The 27,568-nt window shown below is 30.9% G+C and overlaps 1 protein-coding gene and 1 pseudogene across 3 annotated transcripts in view; both read right to left on the reverse strand.

The window, feature by feature from the left end:
* Positions 1-27,568, reverse strand: part of FSTL5 (follistatin like 5) — a 498,432-nt gene that overhangs the window by 338,674 nt on the left and 132,190 nt on the right. For all 3 annotated transcript variants that reach the window (XM_006917006.2, XM_006917005.2, XM_006917004.1), the window contains exon 3: positions 20,144-20,392. In XM_006917006.2, the coding sequence (XP_006917068.1) occupies positions 20,144-20,392 (249 nt within the window). The remainder of the gene's footprint in view (positions 1-20,143; positions 20,393-27,568) is intronic.
* On the reverse strand, positions 22,510-22,628 carry LOC112483949 (annotated as a pseudogene).

Consider the following 27,568-nt stretch of genomic DNA (forward strand, 5'->3'; position numbering starts at 1 on the left):
TAAATTAAATCTATTATTATAAATAATGCATGAAATTTATATTTACATGTTATATTTATATTTATATTATAGATATAGATATATTTATATTTATATACGAATGTGCCACTGTTTATCCATTCACCTACTGAAGGACATCTTAGTAGCTTCCAGTTTGGGATAAATATGAATAAAACTGCTATAAAAATTTGTATATAGGTTTTTTTGTTTGTTTGTTTGTTGTAGATTTAAGTTTTCAACTCAACCGGATAAATACCTAGGAATACAGTTGCTGAATGATTTGGTAAGATTATATTCAGCTTTGTAAGAAACCTCCAACTGTCACATTTTTACAACTATTTGGTATTGTCAGTTTTGGGGGATTTTCTTTAGCTGTTCTAATAGATGTGTATTAGCACCTAATTGTTGTTAATATTTGTCATTTCCAAGTAAAATATGACATTGAGCATCTTTCCATAGGCATATTTGCCATCTGTGTATCTTCCTTAGTGACGTGTCCATCACTGCTTAGTCTCTATCTGTGCCCCCACTCTGCTTTCGAGTAGCAGCACTATAGTTTTCTTTTAAAAATACTCTTCCTTTACTCTACATTCTTTTGGATGGAGTAATTCCATCTTCAATATTTGAAGCAGGCTTGACATAAAGAGTAGAAGTGGCAGGCAAAGGATTAGGGATGGGCATGTGACCCAACTGTGTAAATTGCAGGATTTTAATTGAAATTTGTGTGAAAAAGAAACTATTCTTATTAAAGAGGATACTGGGAAAAAGTAAGCCACAAGGTACTGTGGCCTCATGAGAAAATGTCTTCCTGAGAGGAGAGCTGATGCAGAGGTGAACAGAGTCAGGACATGGACACGGAAGATTCATTTGCTAGTATTTGAGCCCCTATATCCAATTGCACTTTACCCTTGAAATTTTAATTGTATGTACCACTTTTTGCTTAATCCAATTAACTGGATTTTTTGTCACTTATGATCTCAAAGCTTCTGTCAACTACATACACACATAAATATTATTAAAAGGCTTGACATTCTCTGTCAGTCACAGAACTTCCAGGAAACTGATCTCTTCCTATTCATTCAATTGTTTAAGCTAGTATTTATTTACTAAACATCTGCTGTGTTTCAGACATTGTTCTAAGATTTGAGGATACAGTGATAAAAGATCAAATAATGTCCCTGACTTTATGGAACGTTACTCTATAGGGAGAAACAGGGAAAAACAGATATTAGATACGTGCTATTAGATTAAAGACAGTAAAACCTTTTAAGACATGCATAGTGAAGCCTTCTGAGAAATGAATCATTAGGCAATTTCCTCATGCAAACATCACAGAGTGCACTTATGCAAACCTAAGTGGTATAGTGCGCTACATACCTAGGTTATATGGCATAGCCTATTGCTCTTAAGCTACAAGCTTGTACAGCATGTTACTGCATAAAATAAAGCAAGATTAAATCAAGCACAAGAGAAAATGATGCATCAAGGGACTTGGTAAACAGGAGATGCATGAAGCGGCTGCTGGCGTCACACAGCTTACTATTTTACAGCAAACTTTTTTCTTTGTAAATACTAACAATACATTCTAAAAAAACAATGAAGAGTATAGCATACTAAATACATAAATCAGCAACAGAGTCATTTATTATCATTATCAAGTCTTATGTACTGTACATGATATACTTTTATACGGTGGCAGTACAGCAAGTTTGTTTACACCAGCATCACCACAAACATGTGAGTAACAAAATGCACTACAATGGCTATAACATCAGTGGCGATAAACATTTTTCAGCTCCATTACAATATTAAGGGACCACTGTTGCATATGCTGTTCGTTGTTGACCAAAACATCATTATGCGGTATAGGACTGTGTATGTTTACAAGCAAATAAGCCAAAGACAAGTAAACCCCTTTTTCCGATGTGGCCAGATGTTTGTGGTGAAAACACCTAAGCAAACTGCGCATAACAGAATGTATATTTAAAGAACAGGTTACCAGCAGCACCACCAAAGTTCTGAACCCAGGACTGCAAAAGCGAGGCCTTAGAAAACCTCAACTTTAAACAGTAGGTGAACAAGCAGAACATGTTAACAACACTTTTGGAGAATTATAGCAGAAATCCACATAATAAACAAAGTACAAAGAGTAACAGAATAAACAAAAGACGTAGATAATAACCTGGATTCTCAGGAAGAACAGAAAACCCTTCATAAGGATAACAATGTGTAGATACTAAGCCATTACAGAAGGTGTCTGTGTATACCTAAAAGCATGAGAAGATGCAAACACATCAAAACAGTTAAACCGTGGTACCTATCTGGTCATATTTTGTTCTGACACTAATTGTCATTTGTAAAGATATTAAATAGTTAATCATATTTAAGAGTATCTGTATTGTTTAAGTTAACTCTTTAGAAATCAGTTAGCCATTTACTCATAATCTGTAACTGTTTTTCTAAACCACTTGTACTGTCATGTTTTAAGACATCTAAGAGACATTTTTAAATATTCATCACATATTTACTCATCACATATTTACTGAACTGCTACCTCAGTTCTAGACTGAGCATAGATGGTCTACAAAAATGATAATGTCCTTCCTTGAGTTTACATTTTAATAGAAAACCTGCCAAAAAACAGAAGACAAACACTGTTAATAACATTTATGGTAATGATAAGTATTTTGAAGAAAAATATACAAAAGCATTTTATAAAGTGTGTCTTGTGATAAGGTGATATATGAGAGCTGAACGAAGTGCAGATAGGGGAGGAACACTGGCAGCAGCGCACAAACTGGGAATGTCTGTGCTTTTATGTAGCAACGCACTTGCTGTGTTTCAGTGCCAATGAAAATGGACATAAATGTCGAAATGAGGGAGGAGTTAGGGAGAGTGATGAGAGGGTTTTGCTTAGTTTTTAATAAGTTTAATAAAAATTATATCTACCTAAAAGACACTGTAAAGTCAGTTTAATATATAAAATTGTATACTATCTAATCTAATAAATAAGCATTTTATTCATCTAAGTTTACTAAGTGAAGATTGTTCCCACAGGTATGGTTTCATATACCAATAAGTCTTAGCCAACTAATCTTTTCTGTTTGCTATAATGGTAGAAAGAAGTATTTTATTTTTTTAATACATAATATTTTTGAAAGGTCATGCAAGGAAATGTAAATATATTTAAAAGACAGAAAAATGCAACAGGACAAAATTTGAATATAGCAGTGATTCTCTCTGTTTTTTTTTTTTTAAATGAATTTGTGTCTTATCTCTTAAAGTAAAGATGAAAGGATTAAAGTATAAAGATTTTCTTTTTAAAAATAATTTTCAAAAGAATAAGTTTTGTGGGTATACTTATTCCTTGCTACTCTCATATTTGATATCTTCAGTTTTGATAGCTTGCCCAACAATACTAAACTTTTATGTCTGAATGATGAGGTCTAATTAATCAGCAAAGTTAGGCTATTCTAGTGAGAGTTGACAGTAGACTATATTAAACACCTTTTCAGGATTTTTTTGTGATGTTTTTTATGACATGTTATTCCTACAGGATATCAAATCTCAAGTTCTGACAATTTTCTTTTTTCATGTAGTTCATTCATTTCTTTTTCTTCTTTTGATAAGGTTATTAAGTCTTCTATAAATTTCTCTCCTCATTTTACATGCCATCACTTTTAACAAATTTTAAAAGACACTATTGATGTGACTGGCCCCAAGTGTCCTATTCAAATATAATTTTCATTTCCTTCTGGCATAAAAAGATAATTTTACCAAAGCTTCCTTTTCTAGACCTCTCAAAAACCATTACCTTTAAAAAGATGAAAAATGAGAAACACTATTTTTCATTCATTTCTTCAAGTATTATACATGAAATCACTCTTTCATTTTACGCCTTCATTTTAAGTATAGCTTATTAAAATACTCTATTGTAACTATATTAGAATTTTAGTAAAATGTGTTTTTTAAAAAACTATTGCAATCATCCAACATGACTCACGTATATTACCTAAAGACATTTTTTAAAAATTCTTATCAAAAGGCAGATAGTTCAATTACAGAAGTCACATTGGATTTTCCCCCAAATTAGACAACAGTGTTTTACTAAAGTCCATGGAAAATTTTTTGGTGTTTAAATATAGGAAATAAGTCCCTCCTGGAGAAAGAGAATGTGAATTTTCCCAAAGTGTATTTAGTCTTTTTTTTTCCAAAAGTATAGGTTGCAGAGATCAATCACTAATTAACCAAAATTCAGACACTGCATGTCCTCCGCCATCCAATCCCTTCCTGTGTTACTCTGGGCCCCGAACTTATCTTCCAAGTCTTCAGTCCTTGTTTCAATCATGTGAAGATAGTAGAAGGTGAAACACAAAGTTATGACAGTGATAGAATTAGTATTACTAGAAAAATTCAAGAGTCTAACTAGCAGAGAAAAAACAGAAAAAAGAAAAATCTCCGTGAACATCTTAAAACACATTAGAATAATTCTGTATGGGACTAAATTCTCATTTTTTTTCTACAAACTAAAATTTCAAAACTTTCAAAAATAAGTTTTTTTCAACTTTCACTAGGATTTCCAGATTTGATAACATAGAGATTTACAAGTAAAAAAAAATTCTGATGAATTGTGTCAAATTCGTAGGTGTTGGCATATAAATATCAATATTAGTATGAAACTGCAGGAGCACGACCTAAGCATGATGATTTTCTGTCCTAACAGTTAAGGATTCGAGAGTATCATTTCTTGAAGTGGCTCACAGCTTAATTTATTCAAGTACTTTAGGATTCAATAATTACAAATAGAAAGTTTATTACTTCAAAATTTTACCCATTATTAATTAGTGCTGAGAGCTAATTATTTAAAATATCACATTTATCTTTTTCTTAGAAAATAAAATTTATTGTTCAAACTTTATTCTAAATAATTTATGCAAAACAATACCGATAGTGTTTAATTTACATAAAATTATTTTTTAAGGTGTAAGGGAATATTCAAAAAGGATGCTTTTATGTTATTCTTAGAAAAACAAACTAACAATGAAAGAAAACTCTAAACAATACACATACATTTTCACTTAATAAAGAAAAATATGTTAAAAGCTGTAATGATTTGACTATTAATGCCAACATTACTATTCCTGTTTATATAATATTTTATTTTATGTTAAAATCACTGGATCCTCAGCCAGTCAAGTATGGAGGCATGGCAGCATAACACAAAGGCCAGTCTTTATTGTTAAACTATCTGGGAAAATAAAGATCACTAATGTTACTGTAAATATTAAAGTTTCATATAAACGTGTGTATATATGTACATATGTATTACTATTTTTAAGTTTATTTTTATGAATTACTTAATTCTTGCCTACTATTATGCATTTATTATATGCCTATCACAGTAATGAGCAATTAGATGAGATTGTACTTTAACAAACTTGATATACAAAAATTCACTTTATAATAAACTAGGAAAAACAATTATTTTGTCAATAATAATTCATAGATATTCTTTCATATTATGTCTGCTTTTAATCTTTAAAATAACTTAATTTATATGCAATTGTCAGAGACAACTGACCGACAATAACGTATCTGCATCTTCATGTGTAATACGTGATGCCTGGTCGGAAATAACAGAATTTTATGTTTACCTTGAGATGTTACCACTACATCACAGACATTCTGTATTCAGGAAAGAGTCCCTTGAATGAGCTGTTGTTATTATAGTCATCCCCTTTATCTGTGGGGGCATGTTCCTAGACCCCCAGTGGATGCCTGAAACTGCAATTATACCCAAATTTATTTTTACTATGTTTTTTCTATTATTCGTACCTATGATAAAGTTTAATTTATAAATTAGGCACAGTAAGAGATTAACAATAGCTAATAATAATACAGAGCAGTGTGCTATAAGAGTTATGTGATTCTGGTCTCTCTCACTCTCAGCAAACTAGCACAAATTTCTTTTTCCTCTTCACAATTTCACAGATAGAAAATTTGTTCTTATCTTAAATTTTAGCAACCTCAGCATATGAGTTTTTTCCTTCCCTTATTAAGGTGAGGATTTTTATCTTTTCACTTAAAGGAAGAACTTTATAGCTTCTCTTTGGCATATTGCCAGCATCACTACTCTTGTGCTTTGGTGTCATTATTAAGTAAAATAAGGGTTATTTGAACACAGACACTACAATACTGTCACAGTCTAACTAATAATCAAGACAGCTACAAAGTAGCTAATGGGTGGGGAACATCTATAGTGTGAAAACACTGGACAAAGGGATGATTCATGTCATGGGTGGGATGGAGTGGATGTCGAGAGATTCCAGCACATTACTCAAAATGGGTGGCAATTTAAAACTTATGCGTTGTTTATTTCTGGAAGTTTCCATTTAATATTTTTGGGTAATTGTTGACCTCAGGGGAACTGAAACTAGAAAGCAAAGCTGAGGATAAAAGGTCACTACTATATATGAGTGAAAACAAATGATTCATGTTTACTTTGAAAGATTACGACTATATATACAGCTACGGTAAAGCAAAAATCCAATAAAACATCATTTCTTCTGTTGATGTAAAGACTTGGGATGCATAAGCAAGTACGAAAAAAGACTATCATGTTCGCCACCGATATTCAAAACCAGAGAATATGGTTATTGAGGACAACGAGTGTTCAAAGTACAACCAAGCACAAGAAAAGGAGGAATAAACAGGTTTATGAGAGAAACTTTCTTCCATCCTAGAATGTGGCTGAGCCTGGGAGCTTCTGGGAAACCTGATTTGGACAATGTTTTAACCTATGATTTTGGCATATAAACTCTGCAATTAGAATCCAACATGTGCAAACCTGTGATAAGCTCAGAGTCAAAACTTCCATACTGAGTCAGTATAAAAGACAGATTTTGCGACAGAAAAATGGAAAAGAAACTCAAGTGTCCTGAGGAAAAGACCTTTCCAAATGCCCCAAGAAAACGACAAGAAACCAGCCATAGTCCAATCCTATGAACTTTCACTGATATTATTAATAATAACCATTGCTTCTTTTTTCATTACTAGCCACTGGTGTTGAGATGAAGTAAGCCAATAACCAGGAGTTAGGGAAAATATGACAGCAGTAGAATGGCAAAGACAAAGAGATTCATGTTAAGTACCTTGGAAAAAGAAGATAAATGTTTTAAATAGCTCAAGGCAATAGCTCAAAGTAATCCGTTTACTCTAATTTGATTGAAAATGAGGTTGAAATCGAGGTTGCTTTTTATGCACTTAACAGTTTGGTCCTCCTGAGCTTCTTTTAAAAAGCAGGGTCAGAAGATCAGGTTGTAAATGGGGTCAATGCCTTGGCCTCGTCCAGAAGCCACAGTGTAATGACTTAATTCTTTCAGGGCCACTGCTTTCAAGTCTCAGAGAGCAACATAATGACTCCTGTTGAGGCCAGGAGTGAGAGGACTGGGGAAAGGGGTGGAATGAGAAGAGGCTTTGCTTCTAAGTAACAAACCGTCCTCTGTATTTACGAGTAGATTTTTTTAATATTTAGGATGAACTGGAGTCAAATACAGCCACCTTACGCTCCCTATTGCTTGTAAGATAATGTCTGGATGTCTAGATACGGTTTTTACTTATTTATTTACTTTGTGTGGTAATATGATGTTGAAATAATTGGCATCACATAGAAAGGGCCTGCATAATATTTCCTTCATATATTTATAAATCTATTTAAATGAAACCCACTTCTACCCTTGCTGCTTCCAGTACATGTCAACGCATTAGTGACAAATTTACACAGGAGTCGATGTGCATATTTATTGTGGAATTAATGAACAAAGCTGTTGCTATGTTGTATACTAGCTGTTTCTGAGCTATGGAGATTGTGCCAATGTGTCATGTAAACGTTTCCACTTGTTAAAAATTTTAAAGGACAAAACATGTGCTATATTACTCAAGCATATTTTCCCCAGGATTTGAAAGTAATTTTGACATAAATTTAATTAAACCCCAAAATCACACTCATGTTTTGTAGACTGTCATTGCAGCTAAATGCCATAGTTATTATTCTGAATACTGGAAAACAACACCCCATACCAATCTACATGTTCTTTTAAATTTCACTAAAAGTACAGTTGCTGTAGGCCTATTAGTAATTTTCGAGTGAAAAGTCAACAATAATTAGTTTCATTCTCTTATATAATTAATTTACACACATGTTTCTGTTTTGAAAATAAGTAAATTTTGGGATACTCAAAATAAATTATGGGTTTGGATAAGGAATAGCAACTCCACCTCAAAGCTAGAGCTCTAACGGTGATATCCTGTGCTTGTTCAAGAGTGGATGAATGTTCAGTGACCAGATAGAGACAATGCAAATGAATAGTTTCATGTGCCATGCATGACATCAGGTTCTCTGGGTTTTTATGTGTACTCTTGAACTTCAGCATACATTACACCACTCCACCTTACCTGATACCATGACTTATCTGAAAATAGAGTGAATAAGCAGCATTGCCTAGGTTGCTAGAACAAACCTAGTAAGGTCGAAGATATAAATTCTTAGAATCACTGCCTGCTTATTAAAACAATATGCACCAATCCGCATTCCCACCAGCAATGTATGACGGTTCCTTTTAGGGGTCAAATACGCAGTGACAGAAAGAAATCTAACTGTGGGCGGTGAAAACAGAGTAAAATATATATGCCTTATTGTTAAATTGTACACCTGAAACTTACTGAATTTCATTAACCAATGTCACCATAATAAAAAATAAATAAAAATAAAAATAAAACAATATGCAGTGCCTGTCAAAGCTGCAGGAGTTAACACACATGACGAAGTAAAATTAGTTCTTCATACATTCTTTTTCAGTTTTAACTTCTTGCTGTTTTTTAAATTTGTCTCATTTCTTGCTGAATATGGTTCTCAGGAATCTCTGCTCTCCTCAATTAATTTGGACCTCATACTTAGTAATAATAAACTGCCAAGAGAAAAAACTAAATGTTCGTAAATAACAACTGTATGTAACATGGTACTTACACAATGGACAAAAAGTGTTTCATTCAATAAAGGGTAGATAAGTTTGTTTTGACATAGAATGAGTTAAATATACCTGAATATCAGGTACATTTGCCAATCTAACCTAATATGATATTTTTCTGGCAATGGGAACAAAATACCTTTGGTCATTATATGATTAGTTTAGCCATTCATTTCCACCCAGCTGGCAAAAGTAAGAACTATGTGATCATCTCTAAATAGAGAATTAAGATGGATCTGCCACAGGATTATTTTCAATAAATAATCATCAGTGAACAGTTAAAAGAACACATACTTGCTCATGCATACCTATCCGTGGTATATAAATGCATATATTTTATTTCTTTAGATGCTTTACATGAATTATTACCTGAAGAGTTTCGACAATTTGGCAATAAAATTTTGAGCATTTATAAAATTAATTACCATACATAACATTGTTCCTTTCAATTAGTTATACCAATGTTCAATTAGATTAATCAATGTTCATGTATCTTTCTCAATTTTTAATAGCATTTTCTTTTATTTTTAGGAAAAAAATGTTTTAAAAAATGAATTAAATATTAACAACCCTGGAAGCATTTACATGAAGTCTATTTATATTTTAACATTATTGGGAGCCAGATTAATTAAAACATATAAAATAAATAAAGTATGTTTAAATGTAGAACTATTAGGAAATGTTTCAGTTGCCTCAAACTTTCATATAATTTGCTTAATCAAATGAAGCAGTTTCATTTGTCGAAAGCAACCTCAATGCAATGGCTGTTCTCTATAACACTTATAGAATTAATTGCCTATAGAGTTAGTAATAAAGTGATATTATGTTAGATAAGTTTCAAGTTAATTGCCCATCCACACTCTTTTTTGAGATTTATCTGCCAGTAGTCTTTTTTTTTCTTAAAATGTATGTGTGTATCTATCTATCTCTATTTATCTGTCTACATACCTATCCATCCATCCATCCATCCATCCATCCATCCATCCATCCTTCTATCTATCTATCTATCTATCTATCTATCTATCTATCTATCTATCTATCTATCTATCTAGCATCTCCCCATACCCATCATTGTGACTGCTACTTGATCAGAGAGTTGGAGAGCCATTGAAATAAAATAGCTAATATAGGCCTATATGCTTTCCAAATAATTTGGAAAGATGAGGCCTGGCTAACTCATCTAAACAGATTTCATTATTGAACATTTTAACCAAGAGGCACAGATATAAACTGAATGTTAGCATTAGGAAGTTAAGCCAAAATATGTAATATAATTTTCAAGATGTATAGATGTTTGGGGAATCTATTTTAGTCTATATGCAAGCTGAGGCAAAAGATACCCACTGGGAGATCCGTAGATAGAAGGGTAGGTATACATAATTAAGGAGAGATAACATAATCATACTGCCCCTGAGAGACATGGAAAATACGGCTTTGAACTCCTTCTTTATCTATAATTTTTTTCCGGGAAAATAAAAATCCTGGTTAAACCCAATTCTTCATCTCAATGCCTTAATCTAAGCAGCTGACTATATTTATAGAAAAATACACAACCACAAAAGACTACTCATAGTTTAAATTTATAAGCAGAGATGCCACAGAGTTCTTCAAAAACGATTAGAAATTCTACTATACTCCTATAGTCGTTTCTCTTTCTCCTTGTTTATTATTTCACAACTTTTTTTTGCTTCTCCTCAAATCTCCATAAACTTCTTCTCTGTCATTTTCAACTGATGCTTTATTTCTTCTTTTATTTAAAAAATATTAGCAACCAGATGAGAACAACAAACTTTTACATCATAAAATATGTCCATCTAGTTGCACCTGAAAGGGCTTATTTTTGCTCCCTTCTGTTTAATGGATGAAGAATCCATGCTCTCCTCTAAATCCAAGTCTGCCCTTTGTTCATCGGATTGTATTCTCTTTAGCCAACCCACACGCTGCTCTGGCAATTGGTTTCTCTTCTTCTTGCCTTATAAAATTTCCTGTCTCTGTTTCATTATTTCCATCCATAGGTCTCCCTCCTGATCATGATACATATATCTATATCTATATTTATATCAACTATGTCATCTATATATCTATATGTATCTATATATGCGAGGACATATAGTCCAAATATAGAGATAGAAGATTGATAGATGATAGATAGATAGATAGATAGATAGATAGATAGATAGATAGATAGATAAATAGATAGATAGATAGATAGATAGATAGATAGATAGATAGATAGATAGATAGATAGATGATAGATTAGATAGATAGATGATAGGTGATAGATAGATAGATAGATAGATAGATAGATAGAACCTGTGTTTGCTATCTCACTTCCTCAGCTTCTATTCTCACTCTTATATACTCTTACCAAAGTTAACTATGGCCTTAATCTTTCCAAATCAATGGTCATTTCCCAATCGTCATCTTACTTAATCTCAGCGATATATAATTGGACTCATCATTTTGTCCTTCATGAAAAACTTTGTCACTTAGCTTCTGTATATCTATACTCTTGGTTTTCCTCCTATATCACTATGTATTTGTTTCCTTTGCTTGTTCTTCGTCCATCTCCTGACCGCTGAAGATTAAAGTACGATGGAGTTCTGTCCTCAGCTCTTTGCTTTCCAATATGAACTCATTTTCTCTAGTTTACCTCCACTAGAGTCTCTTGCCTTGTCTCTTCATTCATATACTTATAACTCCTAAAGATGTGTATCCTGCTCTAAACTCTCCTTTGATTTTCTGACTCATATCCAATAGCATATATGACATCTTCTCTTGCTTGTCTAAAAAAGATTCAAATTTAACTAACCTTAAATGCATATGTACATGTATAAATATTCTTTTCACATACACTTCCAAATGTATGAGTCCTCCAATGTTTCACATTTCAGTAAATGTCTCCTCAAATTATTATTTTTTTTGGCTTACTTATATTTAAATTCCATAAATTCCATGTCCAATTCACAGCAAATTGCTTAAGACAGATAGGCAACTTTGGACCACCATGGCACTTCTGTCATCTTGGTTCAAATCACCATTATCTTTGTCTCTTTTTTGGGCAACTGTAATAAGATTCTAATTGACCTTATAACTTCCACCTTGTTTTTTTTGCACTAATGAATTCTGGTCAGATATAAATAAACACACATACACATAGCCTTGGCAATTTTTTTCTATTTAACTGCTTTATAAGGAAAACAATTTTATTTATTTTTCTATGAATCCACCAAGAACCTTAATTTATTATTCTGACATCAATTGTAAATTATGATTTGGCTACCTGTGATATTTTAATCTTCCTGGTTCCGTCATCTATTGGTAACCAAATTATTGTCCCGATCCTTAAGTGTTACCCAGATATATTTTCACACTTTCATCTATATACTTTTGAGTCATAGTTACGATTTAAATGAAGGATAATCATCAAGGAAGACCTATCTGGGATCTAATTTATTCTGAATCTCTGGGAAGTAACTTTTCAAACATTATTAATTGTTTCAATTTACTGTTACAACTTTTAAAATTATATCTCTATGTTAAATTATTATGGATTTTTGAAAATCATTATTGATTTGTGGTAGAAATAAACAAAGTGATCATTTCCATTTAGAAATCTCCATTATTACTACAAAGTGTTATACTAGGTCAATCTGTTACTATCCTTTCCTTATAAGTTATTTTGTATGTTATATTTCTGAGGAAATTTGGAGATAAATGTATTAGCGAGGATACATGTTAAAACTAACATTAAATTGTGGTTCCATATTGTTTCTACATATCATGGACTTTAGTGCAACCTGGTCTGACAGGCAAATGTATTTAAGAACTTTGGTGGTCACTTGTAAGCTTTTTAGATGTGGTCAAGAGGAAAAAGTACTGACAAAATGTAAGCATAACTCATATCCAGAATTTGAGGGGAAGGGCTTTAGGAGGACATTATACAAATCACTGGAAATTTGTATATCAATTAGAGGAACACATAGAAATAAGTACTTAAAGTGATTATCATATAAGGGAACACATGAAATATATCACATCTGCCTGAGCACACATCAACCAATAAATTGAAGCTCTGTTGTAACCACAAAGTTGATGATGTGGTTTCTTGAACTAAAAACAAACATTGCATATTGTGCATTAACTGAAAAATTTTGAGCTGAATTGAAGAAGTTCTTTATGCTTTGCTTAACTGTATTAAAAGAACCACATCGCTAATTGCCTGTGCATTTTATTGTGCTGGCAAGAACCAAATCTCCTTTACTCAATATGATTCTCTCCAATCTTTTTTTTTATCCAATGACTATCTGGATAATAACCACATGCAAAGGTTTCACTTTTCCCAGTTGGTTTTAAATTTTTGCCATTAGTAAATTTTCAAATGTCCTCTACAATATCTGTAGGCACTCCTCAGAAAAAAAGAAAAAAAAAAATTAAAAGTGAAATGTAAATCACATTAATAGAGAATCATTTTCAAACGCATTCTCCAGAACATTTGATCCCTGATTACATATGCTGAGAGTGATCAATGGAAAATTTTTTATCATCCTGTTTTTGCTAACAAATATTAAAGAGGAGAAATAAACTACATTAAAAAAATCATAGTTGTAAAATATGTTCTTCATTTTGTAAGTTATAGAAATATTACATTTAGCATTTGAAAATAAGATACTAAGAACATAAACATGACAAGTGAAGGTGTCAGTGAGAGGTAATGACTGATACAATATTTAAACAGTCTCAAGATAAAAGACAAATTATTTAAATCAATGTTCTCATTTTTTTCCTGTAACTATTGAATATTGTATTTATAACTATTAATGAAATATTCATATAGCCATATAAAATATGAAATAAATATTAAATTAAATGTTTATTTTATAAGTTGAAATTGAAGAAAAAAGATGTAACGTGCAAATGTACAAAAACAAGATAAGACTATTCATGTATTTGAAAGTTAAATTTAGTTCATATATGTCACAAAAGGGGAAAATTTGGCAAAAATTAAATGCAATGACATCAAGTTAGTCTCTAAAGTTCTTTTTTTGGGTGGAAGGTTAGGAGAGTAAAATAACATTTGTATAGGTCTAATAGCTATTCTATTCATAAACTAAATAGTATAAGATTTTATCATTCTATTAAGTAAACAGAATAAATAGAAATATTTTTAAATAATAGAATTTATTCTACTAAATAAATATAGAGTAAATAGAATAAAATAAGCAAAAGTGCCCTACAATAAATCAATGAGAAAGGTAACTATAAGATAGTTTTTCAAATGTGTACCAAGAAACTAATAATAAATATATTTTTAAACTTGAGTTAGTTACTTTTTAAGTAGTCTTATCCACAATCAGAAAACTTACTATCATAAATGTATGTAGCCTATTATAATCTGGGAAATTTAGTTCTGTAATAATTTAACCAGAGTCTTTTAATGCACGATTATAACCTATTCTAAATCTAAAAGAAAGTATGTGTGGCTTTACAGACTCAAGTTTGAAAATTTATTGTAATTGAATGTTGACAGTTATTGCAGTTCCAATCTTGAAGCCAGTAATTATGTTAGTGAGTTCTATTGGCCAAGAACTGTACTAAATGCCTTAGCAGCTAATTCTTACAAATGTCATAGTGAACAAGATTGTTTAATATTCACATGGAAATTACTATTAAAAGTAAATTTTAAAAATCACAGGCAAGTAAGATATTATGGTATTGTAGACTTAAGCAGAACTATTTGGAACATATATGCACTAAAAGAGAAGAAAGAATCCCTTGCTCCTGTCCTAATAGCATTAATTTGCTGTAGGAATGTTGGCAGGTCATTTTTAATACCTTAGGCTTGTTGCCGTCTCTATATTATATTGGCTTTTAGTGTGATGAAATGATGATATAATATTTGTGAAATAAATAATATTTGAAATTAATAACTAATTTATTATTATTATTCACTGGTATTCTCTTTCTCTTTCTCTCTCTCTTACTTTCTAGTTATATTTTTGAATATATTTGTTGAAGAGTCTTAATAGCTAAATCTTCCTCTTGTGGACATTTTTTGTGTTATATGTAAAATCTATCAATCATTTATCTACTATCTATTTATAAATGGAAGGCAAACACATAAATATGTAATGTTTACAGAATCTTTTATAGAGTTTTCAAAAATTAGGAGAAACAAACATTTGGTATGATTTTAATAACAAACAGATTTATGAGTGTACACATTACAATGATTCCTAAAACACGTTATATAATGGAAAATACATGGGATTCTGTATTTCACATTTTTATTAGAAAATAAAATAGCAACAAAACTATATAGTTAACTTAGAATAAATGTTAAATGTGTTAAGTGAAATAAGTCAGATAGAGAAAGACAAATACCACATGATTTCACTTACAGGTGGAATCTAAAGAACAAAATCAACAAAACAGAAAGAGATTCATAGATAAAAAGAACAAACTGATGGTTGCCAGATGAGAGGGATGCTGGGGCACTGGATGAAAAAGGTAAAGGAATCAAGAAGTACAAATTGGTAGTTACAAAATAATCATAAGATGTAATGTACAGTATAGGAAATATAGTCAATATTGTAATAACTATGTGTGGTGCTAGGTAGGTACTATACTAATTGGGGGAATCACTTAGCAAATTGTACAAATGTGTCTAACCACTATGTTGTATACCTGTTACTAATATAAATTAATATTAAATGGCAACTATAATTGAAAAAATAAAAAATGCTAAATGGGAAGTGAATTGTAAAAATAAAACTCAATTCAGTTAATTTCACATCAACAAATTCAGACAAATTTAATACAGATATACCAAAATTTAAAGAATTAATCAAATAAGTTCTGATGTTGTGGGTACTGAATGCATTTAGAGGACCTGGAGCTTCTGAGTGTCAGGATTCTGGCCTTAAAATAGTTACAATATATTATAGTTGTTCAAGTTATTAATTTCACCACCCCCTTACTGTTCCAGTTGGCTAATACTGACTAAAAAACAAAACAAAAGAATAAACAAAAAAACATCTGGGTATCATTACCAAAATTTATATACTATTTTTCATGAATTGGCATAAAAGACTGTTTACACATAAAATAGAAACTTTACAAAGGTGTTCTTTTCCAAAAAAATAAAATATAGCAATCAAAAAGCACATGTTGATTAGCATATGGCATTTACTGATATATTTTAAAATATCTATGGACGGTGAACACACAATGCCTTACTGTTGAATTGTACACCCAAAACTTACTGAATTTCATTAACCAGTGTCATCATAATAAAAATAAATTTTAAAAAATTGAACATTTCTCATAAACAAAACATGAATGAATAAATAAATAACTAAAAATATCATTTACAGCCTAGTTTTCTAGCCTAAGTTGTACAAACCCCATCTTTAGCAAAAAAAAAAAAAAAGAAAAGAAAAGAAAGAAAAAGAAAAAGAAAGGAAAATGTTTGGGTGAAAGAACCAATTAAAAAATGGAATATAAATGTCTCTCTAGATTATACCAAAGAAAAGGAACACAATGTCAAATCTCATTCAAATAGCACACACATAGCCATAAAAACCATATTTCCCAAGTCGTTATTGTTTGTGATACACATTTAAATGTACAGAACATTTGCCTTTATGGCAGTTTTATTCTCAGCACAGTAAATGGCAAAAGAGTTTGTGTTCAATTGACTTTCTCATAAAAGGTTTAATTCCCTATTCATTTTGGCATAGGTTATATCTTGAGTTTCTTACTCCAGCCAACATCTATACTCCTGAGTAACTAAATTCTGCTTTGTATGACAGACAGACCTGGTGTCTGGGTGAGAGGAAATTATACCTGTTATAAATGATATGGATTGCAGCAGTTAGAAAGCCCTTTGAGGGTGGGAGTGGGGATAGGAAATGACTTTAAGGCAAAACTGTCATCACAATAAAGAGCTAGGCATTACATAAAAATAGAAACTTTTATGCTATGTTAAGCACCCTCATAAAGTATTTGATACCACTAAACAAATACTACAATATTTGTTTCTTTGTAATCAGATAAATGTGAATAGAAATAAATTAGAAACATGTTATGCTCATAGATATGTTATGTGTTTTATCTACAGTTCCACAAATCATAAATCATAAAGATAATTCTTAGTGAATTTATGTCTATATTTAAGAGTAAGTAATAGTAAATTCTGAGCATACTACAGAAGGATCTAAATATTTAATACAAATAATAGAAAAAGACATAATTATAGATAGTTAAAATATAAATATATAGAGATATAAATATAATTATAGATATATATGTTTTCAACATGGGCTCTAATCTTATTTTTAAAACAATCAATATACATGATTGTACAAATATAATCTATTTTTAATGTTCAAATATAAATGCCAAACATAAATCTGATAAATTCAATATGAGAAACACATAGATTTACCTTAAAGTTCAAATAACCAATGAATAACACAAATCCTACTTTCTTTATAATCGTTTTAAGTATTTTATAATATTTTTTCAAGACTTTTTTTATTATACTATTTTATTTTGAGATAATTATAGAGTCACTTGCAGTTATAAGAAACAACACACAGAGACTCCATGTACCTTTTACCTAGTTACTAGTATTGGTAACATTTTGTGAAACTATAGCACAATATCATAACCAGGATATTAACTTTGATACTGTCCAGTGATCTTACTCAGATTTCTTATTTTACTTGTATCAATTTGTGCATGGGTGTGTATGTTCTGCTTAATTTTACCGCATGTGTTGGTTCAGGTATTCACTACCACAGCCAAGAAGATACAGAATAGTAAAGATCTGCAAATATTTTTAAAATTTTAAGGCATTAGTAATCTTTTAAAGCAGTAACTTTTAAAGTTAACATTTTTTTTTGGAAAATTCTAGATAAAACATTTTTTAGGCTTTGCATGTTCCACTCTCACTGTTGCAACACCTCAGCTCTCCTTTTGCAGTGCAGACACCCAGAGACAATCCCTAAACAAGTGGGTATGGCTATTCCAACAAAACTACTAGAACAATGGGCTGCAACCTGAACTCGGCCTATAGTTTCTCCTTTGTTGACTCCTAGTCAAAGGTTTTCATAATCACCTCTTATTAAATCTAAAAGTAGCAAATGTTTTTCTAAGGAAGAAAAATCATTCCTATTATTTTGTTTGTTTTGATTTTTTCTTAAACAATTAAACATAAGTTTTTAGCAGTTCTTGAACCTAAAATTTTGATTTGCCTCTTCCTGTGTGCCATTATAGGAAACAATATAAATTGCTGAAATTCCATAGAAAATATAATTCACAAACACAAAAATTAATTTAATCTTCACAACAATGCAGGCCTTCAACTCTGGAAAATGTGCTATGATTTATAAATGGTATTTTAACTATATATATGATGAGAAAGTATTTTGAAGCAATCATAGCTCTAATAAATATGTTTAGTATAAGCCTAAAGAACAAAAGTTTTAAAATGATTGTTTAGGAGCTCATAAGGTAGGACACATTCTTAGCCAGTATATCTGTCTCCATGCTGACTTACCTATTGTGTTGCATTATGCCTAAGAATCCAGAAATAAAGTAAAACATTAAATACACCAGATTTCTTTCCCACATGATATTTTATATCATGTATTTCCACATAATCAATTCCCTGGTGTTGCTGGACAAAACTTATTATCATATTATTTATGTAGTTTTATGATATCATGCATTAGGAGAACAAAAAACATCTACTGTACCATCACAGGTCAAAATGACAGAAAAAATACTCTTTTATGAGCTTTAATAGAATCGATTTTACTTATTTTTAAAAAAGATTTGATAGGAGAGGGGAATAAACTGAACTTAAAACCAAAGTAGCTGCTATTCTCTCTATAAAGGAAGAGAATCTAATATAAAATTCTCTGTGCATGTACTTGAGGTACATGAAGGTCTCTCTGATAAGAAAACTATTCTTATAATTTGACTTCACTTATATCAAACAGCTTCTAGTAGCCACATAACCACACAGCATTGTATTTATGTCATTTAAAATCTCTGTGATCACTTTTTTATCACCTTGGAAATGATACTTTATACTATCAAGTTTAAAAAAGGACCATTTTTTTAAACAGTCATTTTACGTTAACTGGTGAGCAAATTTAAATGTAATAACATATTTGAGGCATAAATTTAAGCAAAAAATTAAAACATCAAATAAGTTTTGAAAACGTATCTGAATGAGAATATTCTGAAAAATTGGGACATGGAGCGAAAGATTAGAAATAAGGTAGATCAGTCACTGATCTATTAGCATAATGAAAGTTCCATATATTTAACACTTTAGAATTTTAGTTTGGTTATGACTATTAATGAGCAAATATTCTCTCCAGCACAAATAACAAAACAAATAATAAGTATGTTTCTAAGTCAATAAATGACTTTAAAGCTGTTCAATGATTTATTTACATAGCATGTTAAAATAATTTGTCGAATTACTAATTCAGCAATACTTTTTCATAAACAAAGACCAATGATTTTGAGTACTATGAAAGTAAATACCAATACTTAAAATTTTTAAATAATGGTCATCTCAGGTTGACTAATTGAGTTTAGTATGAATTCTTCATGGTTATTACGATGGGCATTTATGGATTCCATATAATTTGAATTATGTGGCGCAAACTGAAACCATTCTTTTTAATCAGGAGGAAATGAGATGTTATCGCAGCATGGCTTGGCACTCACCATTCCCTCAGTCCCACCCCAGGTGATTTTCACTGGGTGGATTTGGCTTGCTGACTGAATTGGCCAGCCACCCTGTATCCCTAAGATAACTGCATGATTGGGAAGCCATATGGTACAATGCTGTAAGCTATATTAAATTTTGAGTCATATTTTGGCCAGCTTCGTTCTCATAACTGAAATTCAGAATTGTCTCCATGTAAATGTCTATACGTTTGCTGCTTACTGGTGTAATTAAGCTCACTTTTTTCCCCTCTTACTTTCAAACATTTGCTAATATAAAATTGCGTTAGAGTTTAAGCTTAGACTCACTAGTAGAGAAGAAGGAAACAGAGGAGGGTGACACTTTAGGTTCACCCTGTGCTTACCTTTAAAGAAGCAGTCTTCGTTATGAACAATGGTAATCTTTTGTTTCTTCAGGCAAGCAGCCCTGTGCACTTCACAGTGGTTTTCGTAGAATTCTCCATCAGAGCCACACACAGGTTTGTAGTGCCGTTTGCAAAGGTTCATGCAGGCACATTCTGCTTGCCCCGTCTCTCTGCTGATAACACAGTGCCTTCCCAAACCACAGTATTTATTTTCGCAAGATCCCAAAGGCCCATCCTGAATGTGAAATCCTGAGGGTAAAGAATAGAATATCGTTTGGATTCATATGCCCAAATAATACCTTCATGTCAAAGTTTCAAATAAAAGAAAATAAGAGAAAATCAGGGTACAGTTGTTGTGCTCAGTGGAAAAGGAACTTAGCAGATGAACTTTTTCATATGCACCCTCAACATTCTTCTCACCTTCTCTCCTCTCCTTGAGCTCTCTTCTCCCTCCCCAATGAGTGGTGTTGTCCTTATGGACAAGGCCTCTAAAGTAAAACTGCCTGAGCTCAAATTCTGGCTCTATCATTTACTAGCTTTATATCCTTTGATATCATTTCTCTGTGCCAAGTTGCCCCATCTATAATATGAAGATAATAGTATAGACCATTTCCTAGATTTGTACAAATTACTACCTTTAATAATCCACAGAAAATACATCCCTGGCATGTAGTCAATGTTTAATAAATGTCAACTTTTACAATAATAGAATTCTAGATAGAAGAAAGGAAATATATGTATATAAAACAGGAAATAATAGAAGATATGAGTGAAAAATAGTGTTTTGAAAATTCCCAATAGCTGATCCTTCCTTGGTTTGTCCTTTTCCACTTGACGATCACTTATGCATCTCATGACTGAATTAATAAATCATGGATGGTTTGATTTTCTTGTTACTTGTTCATCTACTGGCATAAGAAAAGTATAGATCGATCCAGCAGTCTTGTACTAAAACCAAACAATTTCAATCTCTATGCTTTTTATAGGTAGCACTGGCTTTTCTCCTTTGAGAACTATATCTTACTAGGAAATAAAAAATGTCAGTAAACTATATATATATATATGCATATATATATATATACATATATATATATATATGCATATATATGTATGCATATGTATATATAGAGAGAGCTATCATATATATTTGTATACACACAGATATAATATGTATATACACATATATAAATGAATCATGTGTATATATATGTTTATCATCAATGATGCCTATATATTGCAAAAAAGAAAGAAAAGATTTGAGAAGTTATAAACTTAAATTACAGGAATTATTTTAGGTAGTATAAAATCATCTCTCTACATAATTGCATTATAGTTATTAAGAATGTGGATTCTGATCCAGAGCTTAAATTACAGCTCCACCAGCTGCAAGCATCAGGACCTTGGGTAGGTCCCTAAGATATCTGTAACTCAGTTTCCTAATCTGTGAAGCAGGAATAATAGTGTCTCCTCATAGGATTATCAAGATGAAAGGGCTTGGCACATATAAAACTCCATTCAAATATTAGTTATGATTATCAGTATTACTTTTTGAAACTAATTTGCAAACATACACAAATGAGAAAGTATTTAAACAATCAATCTTATTTGTTTTTTAAATGAAACCCATGCAGCACTTTTTTCATACATATGTACATTTTCCAAATGAAAGTTAGCAAAATTAAAATTACCAAGAAAACACCAACGCCATGAACAGTATAATTTTAAAAGCTAATTTATATGTTTACTAGCAATATAAATTGAAACAAATCTTGCTGAAAACAATTTTAAAATAGTCGTAATTTTTGATACCATATTTCAATTGTTGATAAAACATTCTATAAAATTTTTTTAAAAGTTTAGAATATTACAATGTATTGAATAAAGCTTTTCAATATTTGGAAAATATATTTGATGAAGTAGTTCTTGAAGTTTAGCATGAAATAGGATAGCCTAGAGAAGTTGTTAAAACATAGATTTTTGTCTCCATTTACTCTAGAGCTTCTGATTCTATAGATCTGAGGAATAGCCCCAAATTGCTATTTTTGTTTACAAGTGATGATGATATCATTGCTTCTGGGAACACACTTTAGGGTCTTTAACTTAATGAAATTTTAATTTATAATTAAAATAAATATAACACAAAGAAAAATAGTAGGTAAATAATTATTAAAGCTCTTAAGTGGAAAAGATGAGAAGTTCAGGATACGATTAAAACCATAAAAATAATGTAAGTATTAAGAATTAGGAAGAAATAAGAAAAAGATATAGAAAAATTAACATGATTGGTGAGGTGTCTATGACACTGGGCAAGTTTTCCTATTTTTACATTATTGCTTTTTATTATTGTTATTATTATTATTATTTTACACCTACAGCACCTGGTATTCCTATGTGGTATCCCATCCACGTACTAACCAAGCCTGACCCTGCTTAGCTTCCAAGATCAGTCAAGATCGGGCATGCTCAGGGTGGCATGGCTGTAGACCATTATTGCTTTTTAATGTTCAATGCTATACATTAAAAAAGAAAGTCCAAAATTATGTCAGTTATAACTGACTGATTTTAATTTGGAAAATCTTTTCATCCTTATACTACTACTTATGTCATTGTTGATCTAGTGTTTATAGGGTACAAAACGAGGCTGTTATTTTAACAGAGAATATTGACTCACATAGTTTTATTTTGTGTAATTTTATATCATTTCTTTTATTTTTTTTTACTATCTTACTAACAAATAATTTCTTGCTATCAAATAAAGAGTTTAAGATTTATCAAGAAAATTTTTAATTTATTTTTTTATTATCAAAGAATGAGTTTAATGTTGATCAAGAAAGTCTGCTCATTTTACATTTAATCACAAATTAATCTGGTTAATAAATCAGTACAATTTTCTTTTCAGGGAGGAATGCTCTACCATAAAATGAGGTCATTTCTAGTATATTTAAGATGGTGAGTATCTTTCCCAGATTCTCTCTTAAATTTTTCCTCTTAACTCTTATACTCCAGTTGCAGATTTGTATTAGGATATTGGCTATTTTGTAGTAGTCAATGAATTATTTTACATTAACTAGAAGCTGTGTGTTGTGTGCAGCTGCCACAGTTTTAAAAAAATTAATTAATTCCTATACAATTCAGAAAGCTCATATTATGTAAATGAATAGCTAAAACATATCCTTTCCAACAGTAATTATCCATGACTAATGCTTAAGTTTCAACTGAGATTAAATCAATTTAATCTGATCTACATGTCAAATATTTCTTTTATGTATATTCAGTCCGATAACACACTAAATGAATTTTAATCAAGAACTTATATCCTTATATCTTCTACTTTGATAAAATAACGTTTGTTCCCACAAGAGGACTATATATTGAACAAGCACATCACTTTACAATTTTTATGTCTTCAGAGCTTTATAAAAATTCCTCTAAAGAAAGATAGAAAACAAAGCATTGAAACATTAAAAAATTAAAGACACCATCATAAAGCAAAAGTAATTTTATGTAATTTTAAAAGATGTTCTTTTCAGATTCTCAATCACAATGAAATTCTCTTCAAGTGATTCATATCATATGCACTTTATCAAACAGGTACTTAAAGTGGATCTAGATAGAAATAAACATTAATAAAATGTAATTATTTTTATGTTCTAGGTGCTATATTAATTGCTATAGGGTGGACAAAAAGAGTAGTCATTGACACTTTTTCTAGTGGCTCACGAAGGGCATAAGACAGGATTTGAGCGTGCCCAAGTAGAGAGGCAAAGACTTAGGAGCTTGTTTAGGGAGACAAAGGAGATGAATAATATCGGGTAAGACCTCATGGACAATGTATCACATTACAATTGAGATTATGTTTGAGGAATGGGTTAGGAGTTCAGAAGGCTGATATAGGGATAGACAGGGTATAAAACAGACTGATACTAGATTTAAAACAATAACAGCAGAGGGAGACAAGAACCAGATTTTGATGAGCTAATTACCTCTAATGATTAGAGTGGCAATAAACATAGTTGATTTAGAGTGCAAAGCTATCTGAGATGTCCCATAAAAATATACACTAATAAAGAGCAAAATGTAAATATTATTTAACTTTGATTTGTTAAAGATTTGTTAAAGATTTCTGGTAAGAGAATATGATTATAGTCTTTGCTTTTTCATTCCATATTTGTCTGGCCTAAACCAGGTTGAAATCTCTTTAGGTCTGATAACCAAATGGCAAAATAAGGGGGAACTAATTATTCATCTTTATATTTACTCTTGTTCAAACAATCTTTCTAGTTAAGAATGATTGACAAAACATAGTTTTTAATAGGAGCTAATATCTGAGACATGCATTTAGTAAGCTTTCTCTAGAATGCCTAATATTTAAACTTCACCTGCATTCAACAATCATATAGTAATGATTATCTAATTTAAATATTTTCATACTCTAGAAATAGCCCCAGCTATACTAAAGAACAACATTGGGCAACTCTAGTTTTAATCCACTGGAATGTATTTATAGGAGTATTAAAATGGGTGTTTCCAAATAATACACCTAAAATTTCCAAGAGTATTTACTGTATAAGCATTTCCTTCATCTGCAAAAAAATAAGTCTCACATTTATATGGTTACATATTTAGATTTAGAAGTAAGTATAATAATTTGGTGGCATTTAGCTACCCACATATGGGAAAACTGTAAAACTATAGTAAATCCAAAATATAATTTCCTGTTGCACACTATAAACTCTAACAAAACACATTCAATCATGATGAACTTCATGGTAAGTGGAAGTTCAAGTACATTTTCCAATGTTTGCAGAAGATGGAACACAGTATGATCTTTCATGGCCTTGCTGCTACTTTGTGAAGTCAGTCAAAACAAGGCTGCTTTACTGAAAGTATGTCCGGTGTGCCACAACTGAAAGAAAGTGGAACTGCCACACATCTGTAGTTCAGTGAATATGGAACTTTCTTCCCCATCTTATTTCAGACAATTCATTAGACTTCTGCAAGCACATTCATGTAATTCTGCTATCAGATTTATTTCTTAAAAAGTAAATATGAAAAAGGCATAAGAAATTTAAAACAACATTATATTTTCTGTTTAATGCAAATAAATTTTTGCCAGTGGAGATGATTTTGATGTCATTTCAAAAAGTTGGAAGATTTGAGATCATTAATTAAGATGTCAATGGTTACTTCTTATTTGATGTTTTCAACTGCAGTATGATCATTTTAATGATGACAACAGAACATAGAATGAGCTTAAGATACACTCTCAAAACTCTTTCCAACCTCAGCCTGTGACCTTGACAGGAAAATACAGAAAGATTTTTCCTAATCATTAATTTTATGCTTTCCATGTCCCATCTAGGAGCCAAGGTTTCTCTTTTAACTTAATATCTCCAGGCCACTGAGGACTTGAAGTTGGACTTATGGTTACAGACATTAACAGATAAAAATACTTTCATCATCTGTGTGATTTATTTATTTCATAAAAATGGATTGGGAGCCAAAGAAATCTCACTTGATAATAGTTTCCATTAGTAACTGCAAATGTTTTGACATTATAGATAGGTTAGTGGATTGATTGATAGACAGATGTGACAGATCATAGGTGAATATATTATATTTAACTCTTTTTTTAGATTACTTAGATTATTAAAAGTAAAATATTTGTTCTAAAATCTTTTAGTTCTGTAAATGTTTTGAGTAATATTTAGAGAAAATGCATTTTCTTATTTTTTAGTTAGTTGTTAGTAGCTTAGCTGCCATTTAAGAATTAGCTGTCACTCTCCTCTATGAATGATCTTGATTCATATAATAAATAAGAAAATAAATCAATTAGCAGACAGAAAAAAATTACACTTTCTATTCAATGAGATAAAAGACATATGCTAAATCATCTGTGAGGTTTAAAATATGTCAGGCTTTGGAATAAATCCAAAACTTTAAAAATATCTTATTTTTTATTAAAATTTAAAGCAGTAGATAGATTATTCTCAAGTAATGTAGATATTTTCAAATAATGATAAAACATATTAAAACTTAAATAAAAATTTTTAAGTAGAAGTCAGACATTGTACTAGAAGGGCAGATTTGGCTACACAATCTTCAGATTCAATACAATGCTGATTGTTCAATTCAGACCATCATATAGCTAATAGAGAATTGAGGGAGAGATGTTACAACTATGGCAATAACTGACTGTTAGAAGAATATTGGTTTTAGAATATAAAAGTTTTAATTTTAAAATCTACTTCAATAAATTATTTTAATATGCTTTATTTTTTTGAAAATTATTTTTCTTTATGAACATGTTTTTAATGCCTTCTTTTTAATATTTTAATTAATAAACTTTTTTAGCATTATCATAGCAAAACTGAGCAGAAAGTACAGAGTTCCATAAGCCAGTCACAAAAGGACAAACACAGTATGTACCACTTATGTGAGCTTCCTAGAGTAGTCAAAATCGTATGGGCATAAAGTGGAAAATAGAATGTTTTATCCCAAGAATACTTGCCTTCCTTTTCTTCTTCCCACCAAAGCAGTTGACACAGATGAGTGTTTTGTAGATGTGATGGGATGTAAAAACACAAAATACAATGTCCAAAAAAATATGGCAGTGTGGTTCACCGTAGAGCATCAGTTGTTTACCCTGGTCTTTGCTCTTATTGACTTATCTCTATTCTGTAGCTCTATAAATATTTCAGTTTTGACTCATATCAATCTGTTCATTTTCCACTTTTTTAAAATCCAATTTATTTTTAAGTTGTTCCATGTTTATGACTTCTACATGTTTAGAATTTTCATTTTTCCACAAAATAAAATCAATATTCTTAATTCATTGCTTAACCAAATGAAAGTTTCTTCAGTTAAAACATTATTTATTAATGTTATTGCTTACACGAATGGTTTTCTCAGCCTTCTCAATATTTTGATTCTCGTGTTCTCATCCCTGGCTTTTGATTAGTTTTAAATGATTGATAAACTCTCTACAAGTTATAAAATGAAATAAAAGAAAGGAAAACAATACACTCAATATAAAGAGATACTTTATATTTTTATAAATGTTTTTACTTTATATGTTAACCTTCTCTCCACACAGCTTTAGATCATGTGTAATTTGCTTAAATGATAATATCATTTTCTACCTTACATTGTTGGAAGACAAATATGAGTTTGGTGTGAATTTAGAAGTTACTTCATGACCTGGCACCTCATGCCACACACTAACATAGCTTATATCAGAGCTCATTTCCAGGGGTGTCTCTCATTATGTCTTTTAGGCTGCAGGGCCCCAGGATCTCATTGAACAGATATTTCATGGTGTTTATAACTTGGTGACTGTTCTTGTTTCTTTCCTCTATCATTTCCTTCTTAAATGTAGAGATTATGTTATAGAACTTCCTACATAAAGGTAATCACCTAAATACT

Source organism: Pteropus alecto, unplaced genomic scaffold (genome assembly GCF_000325575.1).
Source record: "Pteropus alecto unplaced genomic scaffold, ASM32557v1 scaffold166, whole genome shotgun sequence".
Classification (NCBI taxonomy): Eukaryota; Metazoa; Chordata; class Mammalia; order Chiroptera; family Pteropodidae; genus Pteropus; species Pteropus alecto.